A 15,454-nucleotide genomic window follows, 5' to 3' on the forward strand; every position below is an offset into this window, starting at 1 on the left:
GTATATCTGTAATATCTACACAGGAATGTTACACAATTTACATGTTGATAGGTAGTTACTTTTCTCCTTATGTCCCAAATCTGAATTTCCTTTCCCTCTCTCTCTCACCCTTCTTCCCTCCTTCCTTTTCTTTCCCTGAGCTGTCAGCACTAATGAACACAGAAACATCTTTATTTAACCCCTCACAACATCTTCTGCATCTGAAATCCCTGGTAATGGCTTATGGGGAACCTTCCATTGATTGGGTTAATAGAGAACAAAATTGCCTCATAACTATATTTCTCTTTGATTTTAAAATTGTGTCCCCTATCCCCAAGAGTTGTTGGAAGGAGTTGTTAACCCTTTCATTATTCTAGTCCTGATGGGGCTCCTATTGCCTTCTCTGGATGCTACCCAGTTTGGAGCTGGGGAGGTTGGATGGAAATTAGTACAATCCCAAAACATAATATGGGGTATTTCTGTGATAATAATGAAAATAATCTGAATAGAAGAAGTATCATGAAGGAAACTATGCATACACTGTAAATGTTACTGAGAGAGGGTGAGAGTGTGGATTACTGGGTTCCTGTATTTAGCCCCTCTTATAAAGAACTCAGCCCCTTTTCTGTCACTCATATTCTTCACCTGTGCTAAGGGAAATGGAGACCATTGTCTTCTTATGACTTCTCTATTACCTAGGTTTTGTCAAAATGCTAGAGAAATGGAAAATGTTGCCTGGCTCTGCTGCCACCCTTTGGAATTACACTTTCCTCTGTGCATGGTTCATGCAGCATTTGTGTGGATATAAAGGTGGTTGTGAAGTGCACAGAGAGAGTTTCCTTATGTCTCTGTACTGCCTGAGGCCATTGCAACAGTGGATGAATACAGACTTATCCTGGCCACCAAAACAAACTGCCAAAGAGCAATTCAGCTGGGAAAATAGTCTGCAGCACGTGTGTGGCTTTTATAAATCTTTGAGTTCTCCTTCCTCTCTCTAATGGCATTACTGCCCTCATTTCTGGTCTTTAACAACCTGTCACAATGGGAGATGATAACAGTGACATATTTTCATAAAATAAACATATGTGCTTTCCCCCTAAAGGGTCCAAGTGTGCTTTGCCAACATGTGTGGCAATAACCATCACTCCCTGGCTGTGGAACAGACATTTGAAAGTACAGGGAAATGTATGTGGAAATATGAAGAAAGGAACAGTGCAGTTTTGCTTTGAAATTTTTGTATAGATGAGATGAAGGAGGGATATTTCACAGCGGTGGGAAGGAATTCTCAAATGTTAATTTGATCAGAGCAAACAGAACGAATACCCCATCATGGCACAAGGGTCTTTAGAGGCAACAGTAATTAAGGATAGCAGCATTTTAATTTCTTTTTAAGGATTGCAAGAAGTGCAGGTCCCTTTAATTTTGTTGAGGGATTGGTTCAGCACCAACTCTGTGAGAAGAGTTTTCCCTCAGAATAATAAATACTGTTTTCTGAGGCTCTGCCTCTCCTGCAGGTCTCTTCCACAGCCCAGCAAGGCCTGGTAGTAATTAGGTGATGAGATTTGAGAAGATCACAACATAGGCAGATATGGCTGCAGGTTTTCTGCCTCAGTTTTCAATTATTATTTATCTGAGCAAAACAGCTCCTCTGCTACATTGTAGTGGTTCACAGGATAATTTTTCAAATGAGCATTTTAGTTAATATGCCATAATGGGACAGATATGCAGACTGAGCCTCCTAAAAGATTTAGATGTTTATGGTATTTACCGTAACAGCTCCAGCTCTTGGACTGATTCCACAGTAATGCCTCTTTCCAGACTGGTTCAGGGCAGTCTATGACAACCATCACAACATTCATCCTTTCCATCTCAGGAGTGGGTTCCCACAGCTGATAAAGATGCTTTGCCTGTCTGCTGTTAATTTGCTGCAGAGGGAGACCCTTCTTGGGTAGCAGAGAGCCTGCTCTAGTGACAGCACTCTCATCCCCAGCAGCGCGGTGTCCTTCAAAAACAATTTGTGCACATCTTCTGTCATTATCCATTGTACCAGACCTGCCCAAACACACGGCTAGCAAACAGTCTCAAGCCTTTTCTCTTGCAGCCTGGGACATTCCCACCTTCTGCTCTGAGAGAGAACAGCCTCTGAGGTGGGGTAACTGCTTCTCCCCGAAAGCCTGGCAGAGACGTCAACACAAGCACTAAAGACTCTACCATTCCAGTCCTGATCTGGGCTACACTGCTCATGATTTTCTCCTGCATGTCATTTACACTCTTCTCATCCATTGCTGGCGGTGATGGGGGTATGAATCACATTACTGCAGCTGGTAATTTTAGAAACACTGCCTGTGAATGCTGCTAAATATAGAGAGGGGCGAGTGAAAGGCCTTCCTCTTATCAGGCATCCGTGTAGGTTCTTGGCATCTCATAGATACAGGTTGTATCCTTCCTGATGTAAGGCTCTGGAGAACCTTTGATGGCTGTCCATCAGAGAGCAGAAAGCTGCCTGGGGCCAGCAGTACATTACAGAGGCTGAGAGGCCTCCCAGGGCCAGGCAGCTTATTGGCACTTTGTCAGGTCAGGGCTGTGTGGATGAGCACTCACTGAAGGCTTAATGGGAGACCTGCTCTGTGTCCTCTACAGGGGATTGTCAGGCTGCATAGGAAGGACGCAGCACTTGCACTTGTACCCACAAGCTGAGGGGTAACACACCCAAGCAGCAGTGGGTGGACAAGAAGAAGGAGGAGTAGAGACAGTGTAGACCTCTAGGCAGGACGTGAGAGTACAAGCCCTCCCAGCAGGAAGAATTAAAACCAACGGTTAAAGGCTGAGTGAATAAAACTATCACACAGCTCAGGCCTGACAAGTTCGCTGTGAGGCCTTTGGTTGCCATACAAGAGATGCCTCTGCAAAGATCCTTCCAGACATCAGCACTTGTAACTCATGATCATAGTGACGCTCTCCCTCTCAAATGGTGGAGAGGGTGGAGGAGTGCTGCCAGTACTACTGCTGGGAAGAAAACCAGGACTCTCTTCATTACTAAGATGGTCTAAGTGAAGGGTTTCCTGCCTGATTAGCACACTGAAAAGCCTTCCTGAGCAGTCAGGGGGCATGAGAGCCAGCAGGAAGGTGAAGCCAGGATCTTCCAGCCAGTAAGACTGAACTGAGTGGGAGTGAGAGTAAGAGTAAACTTCCACGTGTCCCTGTGGTGCCAAAGTAATGCAGCTTTATTGGTGAGAAGCCACAGCCCACTTTCGCTGGCAATGGCAGAGAGATTCCCAAGTTTCCATGTTCGCCAGCTTTGGTTTCCTCCAGGAGCAAGAAGTCACCCTACCAGCATTACTTCATCTGTCTGCATGTGAAGGGAGTTTGAGAATTATTGTTTCCCCCTGTATTTTTTTGCCTAGATTTTTTTGCTTCTATTTTTTTAGTTTTCCCCCCAAAGACTCAAAGTCCATTCCTCTGCCAAGTACAACCAAGTGTCAGCATTTTCCTAAAAAATGTCCATTGCCAAAATGGTTTTCTGCCCCCAAAATGTCACTGGTATTACTTGAACCAGTTCCATTTACACTGGCAGAAAAAAAATCCCCAACAAGTTGCCAATATGCATCTCCATGCAAATGACATCTTGCAGCCCTGTGATAACCAAGACTTGGAACATTCTTGTACATGGAAAGAGAAAAGAAATGGTGTCTGTGCTTGTGTTCGATGGGTGACAGGAAGGAGAGCCCATACAGAAAAGACCTTGCAAGCCAGAGCAGAAGAGAGCTTTCATGTCCTTCCAAACAGAAAAGAGCCTGCATATCAACTGTAGAACAGAGGTACAATTTCCATGCCAATCCCAAAGGAATCCTGCACGCCAGTGTAGAAGGGAATTTACGGGTCAATATAAGGGAGCATTTCTGTGAATCACACTACAAAAAAGGTGTTCATACTGACCCAAAAGCAAACAGTTTTTTGCCCAAATTAGCCCAGAAGAGAGCTTGCCTATCAATGGAAAAGAACCTGCCTAAAAATCCCCCTGTAGCTGCCCTTGGAGAAAAAGAATGACAGAACCAGTCTTTTCAAACATAAACCAATTAACAAGGTAAAAGAAAAAGTCTTACGATAATTAAAAATTAAAACCAACAGGACAACAGTGTAAAAAATGAAAGAAATGAATAAAAACAATTAGTAGAGATGAAAAAAACAGGGATGGGAATGATATAAATTGAACCTATTATAAGGCACTAATGACATTCGAAAACCTAATTTTTACATTGTCAAACCATTTTGATTAAGTGTTAAACGCTGCTCTTACGAACTTGGCATATATTGTGCAAGAGCAGTAATTTCTGCCTTTATCTTTTTCTCTGAAAAGGTGCTTGTGTGCTGAAAGAGGCAGCAAGCACTCAGGAGTTATCAGTGCTCCTTTCCCTTCCTGTCTACATGCCAGAAAGCCCCAGCCCCGCCCGATAATGGTTATTTTCATGTTCACGGGGAGTGGGACCTAAAGTAAGATTGGGGGGCAAGGACGAGAGAGAGGTGAGAAATGATGAAGGCACTGGGTGCTGATGAGGAAAGCAGACATCTCCCTAACTAGGAAGGAAACTTTTCTCCTTTTTTTCCCCTTTATTTTTATTTTTTTCCAAAAACGGAATAAGCAAAATAATTGAAAGAGAGAAAATTGACTTTTTATTGCCTTTTAAGTGCTTAACATGAAGTTTCATCTAGTAAAATTATTGTTATTTTTATCTTTAGCTGCGTCGTTCGTGCCTCTCCCTCCAGAAGCCGTTTCTCCGGTTCAGGATGCCAGCTGCAGGGAGCCGCGCGGGGAATGACAATGCCCTATGCAAATACAACGCACCAGCCGTAAAGCTGCTCCACAGCCCCCGCCCCTGCTGGGAGCACGGGAGGAGGCAGGAAGGCAAAGCCTGGCCCTGGGAGGGGCCACAACTCCGTCGGTGCAACTGGGAGGTGAGGATGCTCCACTCCTCCCTCGGTATTGCCAGTGCCACCCAGCAGGGAGGGACCGGCCAGGGAAGAGAGTGCTGGATGCACGGACCGGGGAGGCCAAAGGTGGTTATTGATTTGGGATCTGTGACTCCAGATCACCACAGTCTTGGCTTCCTAGAGTCAATTCCCCAGGCCACATCTCATCAGCTGAAAGTCTGTGTGATTGCCAGTTGCCTAATTTCAGAGCATGGGCTTCTCTTTTCTGTCCAGGTCTCCTCTGAAACTCTCGCTGATAAGATTCAGTAACATAACATACCAGGTCCTGGAGACCTGGGCAAGGGTTTGCCACTCCAGAACTGGCCAGAAATATGAAAATGAAGGGAAGTTTCCAGTAATAATTTTTTTCATGAAAAGTGAGAAAGAACCAGAAAAGCACTTTGCAGGCTGGAATGAGTATATGTCAGTTTGAACTGTTCTTGGGTCCTGTGCACTCCTCAGCTCTGTACATAAGAGAGTGACAGACTTGTAGCTGACAGATCTGGGCCAGGTGACAGAACAGAATCCAGCATGATGGCCCACATGCAGCAGTAGGAACAAGGTGCTTCTCCCCAGCACCTGTAGAGCAGCAAGTCACAGTAACTCAGACAGGGATGTGCAGTCATCATGACCAAGGGCAGCAACCCCATGAAAGGTGATTACACAGAAACCAAAGTGGGCTCAAGAAGCTGGCACGTCTGGAAATTATGGTGGGGAGAACCTTTCTGCTCTGGCAGGGCACAAAGTCTTTTCACAGAGACATTGCATCCCTGGGGATAAAGGATTTGATCACAACTCAGTTGGTGCCAACCTGACACAGAAGAAAAATCTTACATTACTAAATGCTAAAAGACAGCTAAAGGGAAGGAGTCAGAAGAGGGGGTAGAGAAACAAAAATAAATCAGAATCACCACAGAGAAAAGAGACTGAAGGTAGAGTTAAAATATAGGAGAACTTTTGGAAGGTAAAGATTTTAGAAAGAAACAAATATTGAAGAAAAAAGGAGGGGTATAAAAAGACAGGACATAAAGCCAGGCAGTGTGGTCATTGTCATTTATATCAATTTTTAGTGCTCCTTTTCTGCTGCCCCAGGAATAGTTCATAAACCACAGCATTTATGATAGGGGTGGTGTCACACACTGCAAACCTATTTGTGAGTGTTACCACTGGGGGATCACATGTGGAACTGGCTTCCACTGCAGCTGACAGGCTCAATAAAGTCAAAAAGATCAAGAAGAACACAGGTGACAGGCTGTATTTGGAATGTTCATGTTCTTCTCTCTTTTTGTTGCACAAAGAAAGGAATGTGAATCCCCCATGCTACCAGTCACCACGTTTTTATTGTAAGCCTTGTAAAATCTGATGTTAAAGTCTAAGCTCTCAGGTCATGCAATTATGTGTCTCTGCTTTCATTTTTTAAAATGTCAGTTTCTAACCTGTCTACCTGTGAGAAAGGCTTGGAAGCACAAACATGTACAGACTCAAAGACAACTAATTATTGATTTATTTTTTTTTTTTAATGTCTTGATGCTGGGTTCTTGATTTTGAATTTCCAGATACAAACAATGGGCACAATGGCTTTTTGCAGCCAGCACCAAGGCAGATGTGAAGCTCTTACCATATTTTCCAGTTTTGAGGTCTAATATCTCCATGAACTCTCTTGAAAAACCTGTAGGTCTTGATGTGAGTTGTAGAGTCTTGACCAACCTTTATTTATAGCAAGTGCCTCACAGAATTGAGTGAATACAACTAAAGTCTACAAAGCTTAGTCAGTTTTTATTACCTGTAGATACATTCCTCATATTTAATATTGATCATATTTATCTGCTCCTTTTATTTCATGTGTCAGACATCTGGGAGCAAGCACCCATTAAATCCTGTCAAAACTGGACACAGCTCCACAGTGCTAAGAAAAACCATGATGCTGAGGATTCTGGACTGAAAAAGCAATATTGGGGGTCCATTGAGGAATTCATTTTGTGATGTGAGAGAAGGAGCAGCAATTCATCAGGTCAGAAATAAAGAACACAGGCAGGTGGATCATTCATGCATTGCAAGAAAAAGAGCAGCAAGAGTTGAAAACCCTTTCTAGTCTGTTTGCAGGTGCTGCAGCCACCTCTGATGACGATGTAGACACAGCAAAATAGGTAATTTGAAAAAAGAGGAGAACTCCTGTCAGAAAGAGCTGATTGCTTTGAACAAGGCCACTAGAGCATAGCCAGGATTTCTCTGTCAGCTCTCCTCTCGGCAGGTACCAGGCAGTCCTGTTGTCTCATGACAAAGAACAGTGGAAGTGAGGATTCACTGAGAGTCAGGAGGACTTCATCTCCCCATTCTAGTCACCTCCAGCTCCTGTATTTCTGCCTTGCTGCAGGAACTTGCTCTTTCATTCTCCAGTGCTGTGCTGCAGCTTGTCTCCAGCTGTGCCCTAGGAATATAAATCGTGCCAGTGCTGCAGCAGGGCAGGGGAGGTTGGGAGTACTTGCCTTGCTAAGGCTCCTCCGGGTGCTTGTGTGGATTCTCTGCTCCAGCCCCAGGAGAAGCTTCCCTCACAGCCATGGCTGCAGAGCCATGGTGCTGCTCCCCTCAGGACTGTGCTGGGGACAGGGCTGTGACACAGAGCTCTGTGGCAGCACAGCCCCTGTGCAGCCTGCTCTCTATGGAGCACACAGCCTCTAATCCATGCCCGGCTTCTGTTTGTGGGGAAAGAGGGAACTGAGGCTGCAGTGTCTGCTGCCAGTGTGACTGTTCCATTTACAGATTAAGTGCTGTGGAAAATTCAGGACAGGCAAGCAGAGGCTGAAGGACTGAGTTGTTTACAGAGTCAAACTTTGGGAGGAGGCAGATTTCAGACAGTTATTCATGTCCACATAAGGACTTAATTTGTTTGTGGGATCTGGTAGCCAAAGAACCTATATTGAGGAGGGATGTAGAGTTGGCCATATGAGCTGACAGAGGTCCAGATGCCCAGATGTAGCAGACAGGAGGAGGGTGTGCACATCTGTCTGTGTGTGTGTGCTTGCAGGACAGAGCAAGCCAGCAGACCAGATGTTCCATCTTCTGCCACTCTCCTAGTTCTTGTGAACTTAGTTTAAATTTTTTGGCTTTCTTGCCTCTCCACCCTCCTATTTGTGGGATTACCTCTCTCCTAGCTGTAGTGCAAGCCATCCTGTTCCATTCAGTGCTTTGGCAATGGAGATCACTGGCTCGAGGTTAGTGAGAGTGAAGTGGCAGCTGGCTGGTAAATTCATCCTCATTCCTTCTGTGGCAGCTGCCTGTGGGTCCTGAAAATGCCAGTCCTTCGTGCTCTGCTTCAGAATGGGGACCTCATGGCCTCAGGAACAACATCTGCCAGGACTGTACTGGACTAAAAGAATTTGTCACCACTGAATGGACAGTGCAAGTTGTGGAGCTGGGCTGTAAGAGGGAGAGGGAACAAGGTTAAGGAAATAGAAGGGGAAAACTAAATGAGCAGCAAGGTCTGATTCCACATTGTAGGACAAACTGGTGCTAGACCTTCTCAGACTCAGCAACTTCATTGTTTTCCTGCAAAGAGAGAAATATAAAGTGGTAGAAAAAAGGCAGTTCTAGTGTGCTGGACTTGAGGTGTGAAGCAATCAGGCCTGGGATTTCCAAACTGGTTACCTATTGTGGGGTCATCCCTAATGCTGGATTTAATATTTTTGGCTCCCCTACCTAAGCAGAAACTGGAATATTAATTCTTCATAGAGTTATTCTTCAAAATCTGTCATGGGACAGTTGAAGGGGGAAGAAGAAAGGTGGCATTGTCTACCTAATAAGAAGAAAGAGGCAGCAAGGAGTCTGGGTTTATCAGCATTTCTGCCACTGACTCATTGCACGGTTTGGTTTGGTTTTGTCTTTTGCTTCTTCACAGCACTCTTGTAAATACGGTGGGTGTATGTAAATAGCCTCGACAGGCTTGGATGGAAGCCATGCAAGAAAGGAATTTATAAGAGCATAGTGTGATACTACAGAGCCTTAGCATAAAATCTGGAAAGACATGGCTTCCCTAGAGTCCCTGTGAGATATTTTCATTTGTCCTTTGGCACAGCAGCTTCAAGGCCTGACATTTGGATGTCCCTCCTGTGGCTGGCTCCTGCCGGGCTGGAAAGGACACGTGAGAAGCGCGCCCCTAGGATGGGGCAGAGTCCTGCAGAGCAGCAGCAGCGGGTTGGGAAGCAGGGAGAGGGAGATTTGCACTGTTCCCAGCTGAGGGGGGAAGTGCAAAGAGAGATGTACTGCAAGGGGGCACTTCTCTTGCAGGGTAGTCTGGCAGGATGAAGGTCATACAGGGAAAGATCCTTCTGTGTTGTGGACTGTCAAACGTTCTCTGGGTCCCCTAACTATAGTGTTCTCCCTCTCCCCAAGTCAGGCTGTAATTTTGAAGTTCATCTTTGCTTTAAAAACGTGATTACATTTCTAGTACACCTGTTGAAGACAAAAAAATGAAACTGTAAAGCATAGGATTTGTTTATTTGATTGTTTGTTTGTTTAAAGAAGGCAAAACCAGGAATTGTGACTTTTTTAAAGAAAAGACTCTCAGATTTTTGGTACCTCACTCATGACTCTTGAAGGCCTGCCACTAGCATTACTAAGTGGGTTAGTACTACCAGTATCTCAGATTATTAAAGATAGAAACTGAAAACTAATTAGGAGTTCATGTTGGTTTTTCTGCTCTAGTGTTCCACTCAGCTGGCTGGAGTGATACCAGCCTGTTTAATTTCCTTTCCTTCTGCTTGGCAGTTCCACTGTCTGTTTTTCATATTGGTCCCAGAAAGCTCCCGTTTCATGGCGTATTTCAGGGAGAGAAGTTCTCTGTCCATAGCCAGTGATTCTCCATCAGTTTAAAAAAAGTGAATAGGATATTACCAGTGTATTTTTTGCTGATGGTTCAAAAATTGTGAAGCTTACAATTTTTGCCTGTATGTAAACATTTATAGGGGACCCATTGTGCTTGAGATCCTGGGCACCAGTTGGGGCCATTCTCTACAGTTGCAATATTCATTATCCCACTCTCTCCAGTCTCATTTTTCCCAATCTTGCTCTTACCTTCCTTTAGATATACTCTCTTTCCTATATCTTCCCCACAATTTTGTCTTTCTCATGCTGCCTATACTAGCCATGCCCTTTTTTCCCTGAATGCCTCCTCCCCTGCAGTAGTGGTTTCACACCACATTGTGTGTAGCCCTTTCTGCCTGCTGTGTTTCCATCTTTGCTCTTCTGCTCTCCTCCTTCTCTCCTGTACCTCTCAATTTTTCTCTCTGCCTTTGTCTCCTGCTGCTTCATTCTTCTGTCTCCCAAGGGCTGCTTTCCCAAGAGAAGCTAAGTCGAATTGATCTGCCATTTAATTGCCTGATGTGTTCATTGCCTGTGCCTGCTGTTTGCAAATAGGCCTGCTGGGAAGTCCCTGGGGGAGGCGAGGTTGTGTGGCGATGGGGGAGGCGGATGGATGGGCTGGCAGCCTCTCAGCCAGAAGGAGCTTCCTGGGAAACAAAACACCTGCCAGTAACACCTGTGCTCGTAAATGTTTGCTGCCATCCTTGGTCAGGCCCCAGCACTCGGAGAATGAACGTATCTATTCCATGGCATCAAACCAAGGCAGCTTCTTGGCTCGTGTGGGGGCTTCTTGGAGCGAGCACGCCGTGGTCAGGTGGGGCAGTGCAAGGCGAGAGTCACACACTCTGTAGCTACGGGTATGAGCAAACTGTGGGTGAGTCCTCCTGGCAGCCCCGGCGTTTCTGCTCCAATGGGTCATGTCACTGCACCTCCCCATGGGATGGGTGAGTTGCACAGGGGTGTGGATGAGGGAGGCCCATGACTTTACCTTGTTCTGAAGCCTTTCCCTACAGAATTTCAAAAGACTTGGTCAGAATACCCAGCTCCAGCACTCATGGTCTCCCATGCAGGCAAGTAAGGCTCCCTCTTCCCCATCTGACAGGAGCCAGGAAGTCATTGACTCATCCAAGGTCATTGCAATGATTTCTAGTTGCAGTTAAAATGAAATCACTGTCTTCTGCTACTAGACTGCAGACTCAGTCTTCATTTCCCAAGGGATCTGAAGAGGGACTATGGTATGAATAGTAGCAGACCCATTTAAGCAGACCCATTGTCTTTCCACAAATCCCAACTATGAATTCAGCTAGTTTGGATTTAACACCACAAAGTTGATTAAAGAATATAAAACATTTAAACATCAAGACAGCTGGTTTTGCCAAGAAGACAAAAATAAGGGGGTTTGCACTGATCCTAGTGATGTCCTTCTCTTTCCCCATGTTTGTCCACATTAACCTAACCTGGAAAATTGTGAGCACCATCCATCTATAAACACCCTGGAGGCTTCAGTTCACCTCAGTGTAACAGCTGGATGGAAGCCCTGGGCTCCTAAGGCTTTGCCAATTAAGGACATTTTCTCCTCTCTGCAAACACCCCATGTGACTTCTTAAGCTTTAGGCAGCAAAGTGTTCATGGAAGAGCAGGCCATTCACTAGCACCCATCACACTAATTTCTTCTGCTTTCCTAACCACAGTCCATGCTGACCCTTGTTAAGGGACTAGGAGCAGATTACAGTGTGTGTGTGTATGGAGGAGAGTATTATGTCTGCTTCACCTGAGCAGACACTAGAAATGAAGGAATAAGTTAAACCAGAATAATAATACGTAAGAAACACAGAGCCAATCTGAATTAACCACAGCAAGAGCTGGCCAGTTGTCTTCATTGCTTTTGTGAAGCAATTTCACTATTTGCTCTGCACCATCTAGTTAATGGCATGGCAGAGGTACTCAGTTCATATGAGGTGGGCCTTTCTGGTGGCCAGGGCTGCACACACAAATCCATAGCCTTGTATTGTTTCTGCTGCGGTTTAGGTGCATGTATTCAACAGGAAATATTATCCATTTGTTTTTACTATCTCCCTTTCTCAGACTCCCTTTCTGTCCTTAAAGGCCTTGAGATTTCTCTGGTTTATTCCCTTGTTCTCTCAGCATTCATTAAGTCAGCAAGCTCTCTGAGAAAGAACCTGGTTTTTCATTCTGCATGTCAAGTGGGGCCCTGGTCCTTTTTGGATCCTGGAACTGCTACTGATCATCTCCAAATGTGCATGTGCTGCACAGGAGGGAGCACGGGATGGCTGTGCTGGGATGTGTCTGTGAGCTGTGCCCGTGCAGGCAGGAGTCAGGATGTACACTTGGGTCCGGGCAAAGTCGGAGGATCTCCTTATACTGATGATTACATTAGGAAAAAAGACAATGTGTGGCACAGACTGAGGCTGACTTAGGAGGTGCATCTCAGGGGTGGTTCTGAGGCTGATGATGAAACACAGAGCTATCTCCCTCTTCCTAAGAGCTGGGATAGCAGGATGGCTGCATATGTCCAGCAGCACAGAGCTGGCCAGCCCCCTCCTCCCAGCTCTTCTTGCTTCTGACTTTGAGCTTTTTGCACAGAATAACCTCCAGTTTAGTTAAGCACCCTGAGTCAAAAAAACATTTAAGCTCGTACCTCAGTCTCACTGAATCACTGGGATTTAAACACATGCTTAACCTTAATCATGTCCTTGAGTATTCTTCTGAACTGGGCCTTTTACAAGGCTGTGAGTCCCAGGGAACTTGGGGACTAGCCTTCCTGCATGCTGCTCCTCATATACTATTGATGGAACAATCTGTTACTCATTAATGCTGCAGATTAAGCCATTTTGCCTGAGTCTGTTTTTTCAGTAGACATTTTAACTGCTCAGCTTATGATATATTTATTTGATTTCCAGTGCCTAGTTACAATATGACAGCAAATCCAGAGCAGGTTTAATAACCATTTATTCTGTCTCCTCAGGCAGACATTGACTGCAGGAGGTGGCATGAACTCAGTGTTGGCATTGAGCTACAGCAGTGAGGGACAAAATGACACGGAGACCCAGAATGAGGAATCTCCAGTGGGAAATTATCATCATGTAAATGTGAAAGATGGGAATCACTTCCACTGGAGTTTCAAGGACAGATTCCACAGACATCTGTCAGGAAGGTTCAGGGCCCTTTCTGCTGGTAAGTGGACTGTTCTTTGTATCTTTCTGGAGAAGAAAGGGTACAATCTCAGGATTAAGGAAATTAGTTTCTCACTGAATGAGAGCCCCAGCTGTAGAACAGAAATTCCCTAGGGAGGCCAAATGATGTCCATGTGTATGTTACCCCAGAGTCTGCCTGGGATGTGGCTTTGTGATTGATGAAGATGTGGAAAGGATACTGGACACCATGGAGGTGACAGCTTTGGTGGAGGCTGTTTGTTCTTCCTCCTCCTTGTGGGGATGAGGGGTTTTCAGAGCATTACCAACAAATCAGTCCCTCTTGTGAGGCACTTCCACACTTGTTGCTTCACACTTGTCGCTCCATACTTGTCACTCCACACTTGTCACTGTGTCAGTCATGGTGTCGTTCCTTTTCATGCCCTGCAGGAAGTTGAGAGGGTTTCCTTTGGCAGATGCTTCTCATGCTCCCTGGAGAGCAGTGATCCTTTGGTGCATATGTATACAGCTCACCACCCACTGCCCAGAGTCAGTCTGTCCTTTGGGAGGCTGGACTTCTGTGTGCTCTGGGTATTTGTCAAGGGAACTCCTAAAAAGTGTGTTATTCATACTAGACCAAGGTCTGCAAGGCCAGGGGATTGCTGTCTACCAAAGAACCCTTTGCTGAACTGAGAGAGAAAGATGTCTGTACAGCTGGTGCAGAAGAGTTCTGCTGCTGGACAAAGACTAGTGGGACACAGGAAAGCCTTTAAAACAGGTTTGCTGAGAGGTCACAAGAAAAACTGAACAACATAAACAAATTCACCATGGGAGCATGTCTTTTCACATCACTGTGAAAGGACAGTATTCCTCAGTCCTTCCCATGTCCTAGTGCACTCAGAGCCAGTGCCTGTGAGCCAGAGCACTCTGCCAGTCCCATTGCAATGCCTGCCCTTTCCAGAAATCTCTCCTGTGAGGTATTTAAAGGAGTCATACAGCCATTAATCCAACTGCAAATCCCTCAGTGCAGTGCATGCCAAGATAGCCTCTTCCCAGGCAGGTGTGTCCCTGATTCTAATCAGCAGAGAGGATACAGGACATCCCGGGAGCAGCACGGATACAACCTTGCCGTCGATCACAGCTGGCAAGGGCTGCCAGTCACCACTGAGGCTCAGGCAAAAGCCATCCCTCTGGATGCCGGGAGCTGTTACTGGAACAGCTGCTCTGGGCACTGTGTGAGAGGAAGGGCCCGAGACGTTTCAAGTGTTTTATCACGCTCTCCCCATGCCTGTCCCCTGGGGAGACACAGCCCTGACAGCTCTGCACTCATTGTCTCACAGGGAGAAGGTTAACAATAGGAAGGTGGCTGTTTGCAAGGGCTCAAGAATTAATTAGTGGGTTTCTTAGCACTGTTTAGATCCTAAAAGAAATTAAGTCTAGAGCAAGAGCTGCCTCATGAAAGGACCATTAACTATTTTGATAAGCAGTGGTACTATGTACTCTTAATATTTTTTCTCTACTGAGAATTGCAAAGATACAGGAAGGAATGAAGAATTCAGTCTTCATCAGTGATTCCTTGATTGTGTTGTAAGATAAAAATTAGAGATACAAAACTGGCCCACTGCAAGTTCCTCTTCACTTTGCTTTAGTTATGGTTTGATTTTGCTTCATCTAACTCTGAGGCTGACTGGGAGACTGTTTCAGCACCAAATATTGTTACCCTGGTGTTTATGGTATGGAAGGTTTTAGGAGACAGGCACTATGAAATTTTGCATTCCCCTTCATTTGGTTTGAGTCTGTGATGGCCCCAAAAAATCCAGCAGCTTTTGATCCTGAATGAAGATGAGAAGAGTTTATGTGCCACTTTGCTCTGTGTCTTAAGATATCCAAAATTACAGTGTTGTGAGCTATGATTTGGATTTCTGGCAGCACAACACATGAATTAGATAACCTGTTCTTCTTCCTAATACAATTAGATAATTTTGTGCTGTTTCACCAACCTCTTCTTGTGTGACTTGGGTGATGAGTCTGTGTGTCTGGGACAGGTTTAATGCCAATCCACCCACAGGTTCCTCTTAAGCTGTCATTCTACACTGTCATTTTATCAGAGTTCCCACCTGAGACTGTGACTGCAGTGGAGCACACTCAGTCTGACTTCCAGCTTGAACTGCTTTCAGCATTGCTGCTTTCCCTGATTTTTTATGCTAATTTACAGGTGATCTCACAATTGTTTGAGGAGACTAAAAGGAGGCTGGAAGAGCAGCTGGCCCTGAGTGATTATGTTTAACCTTAAGGGAAGCTGACTGAAAAACCTGCTTTTACAGTGAGGGCAGGATGTTTTACCAAACACAAGAGCTGGTCCCATGCTGTCAGCTCCCAAACAACTGAAAATCTGTGCTTAACACTGCAGGGAGAAGGGGAAGGATATTTCCTTTGGCCTGCCTGTGTTGCCATTTCAACACATCCAAAAGTCACGTCTGCAGGTAACCCCCCAAATC

At 45.3% G+C, this 15,454-nt stretch overlaps 1 protein-coding gene across 1 annotated transcript in view; it reads left to right on the forward strand.

The window, feature by feature from the left end:
• Positions 1-15,454, forward strand: part of LOC135420417 (high mobility group protein HMGI-C-like) — an 86,585-nt gene that overhangs the window by 12,659 nt on the left and 58,472 nt on the right. The window contains exons 2-3 of the mRNA XM_064667888.1: positions 4,717-4,932; positions 12,791-12,999. Coding sequence (XP_064523958.1) covers positions 12,922-12,999 — 78 coding nt within the window. The 5' untranslated portion in view covers positions 4,717-4,932; positions 12,791-12,921. The remainder of the gene's footprint in view (positions 1-4,716; positions 4,933-12,790; positions 13,000-15,454) is intronic.

Source organism: Pseudopipra pipra, chromosome 11 (genome assembly GCF_036250125.1).
Source record: "Pseudopipra pipra isolate bDixPip1 chromosome 11, bDixPip1.hap1, whole genome shotgun sequence".
Lineage (NCBI taxonomy): Eukaryota > Metazoa > Chordata > Aves > Passeriformes > Pipridae > Pseudopipra > Pseudopipra pipra.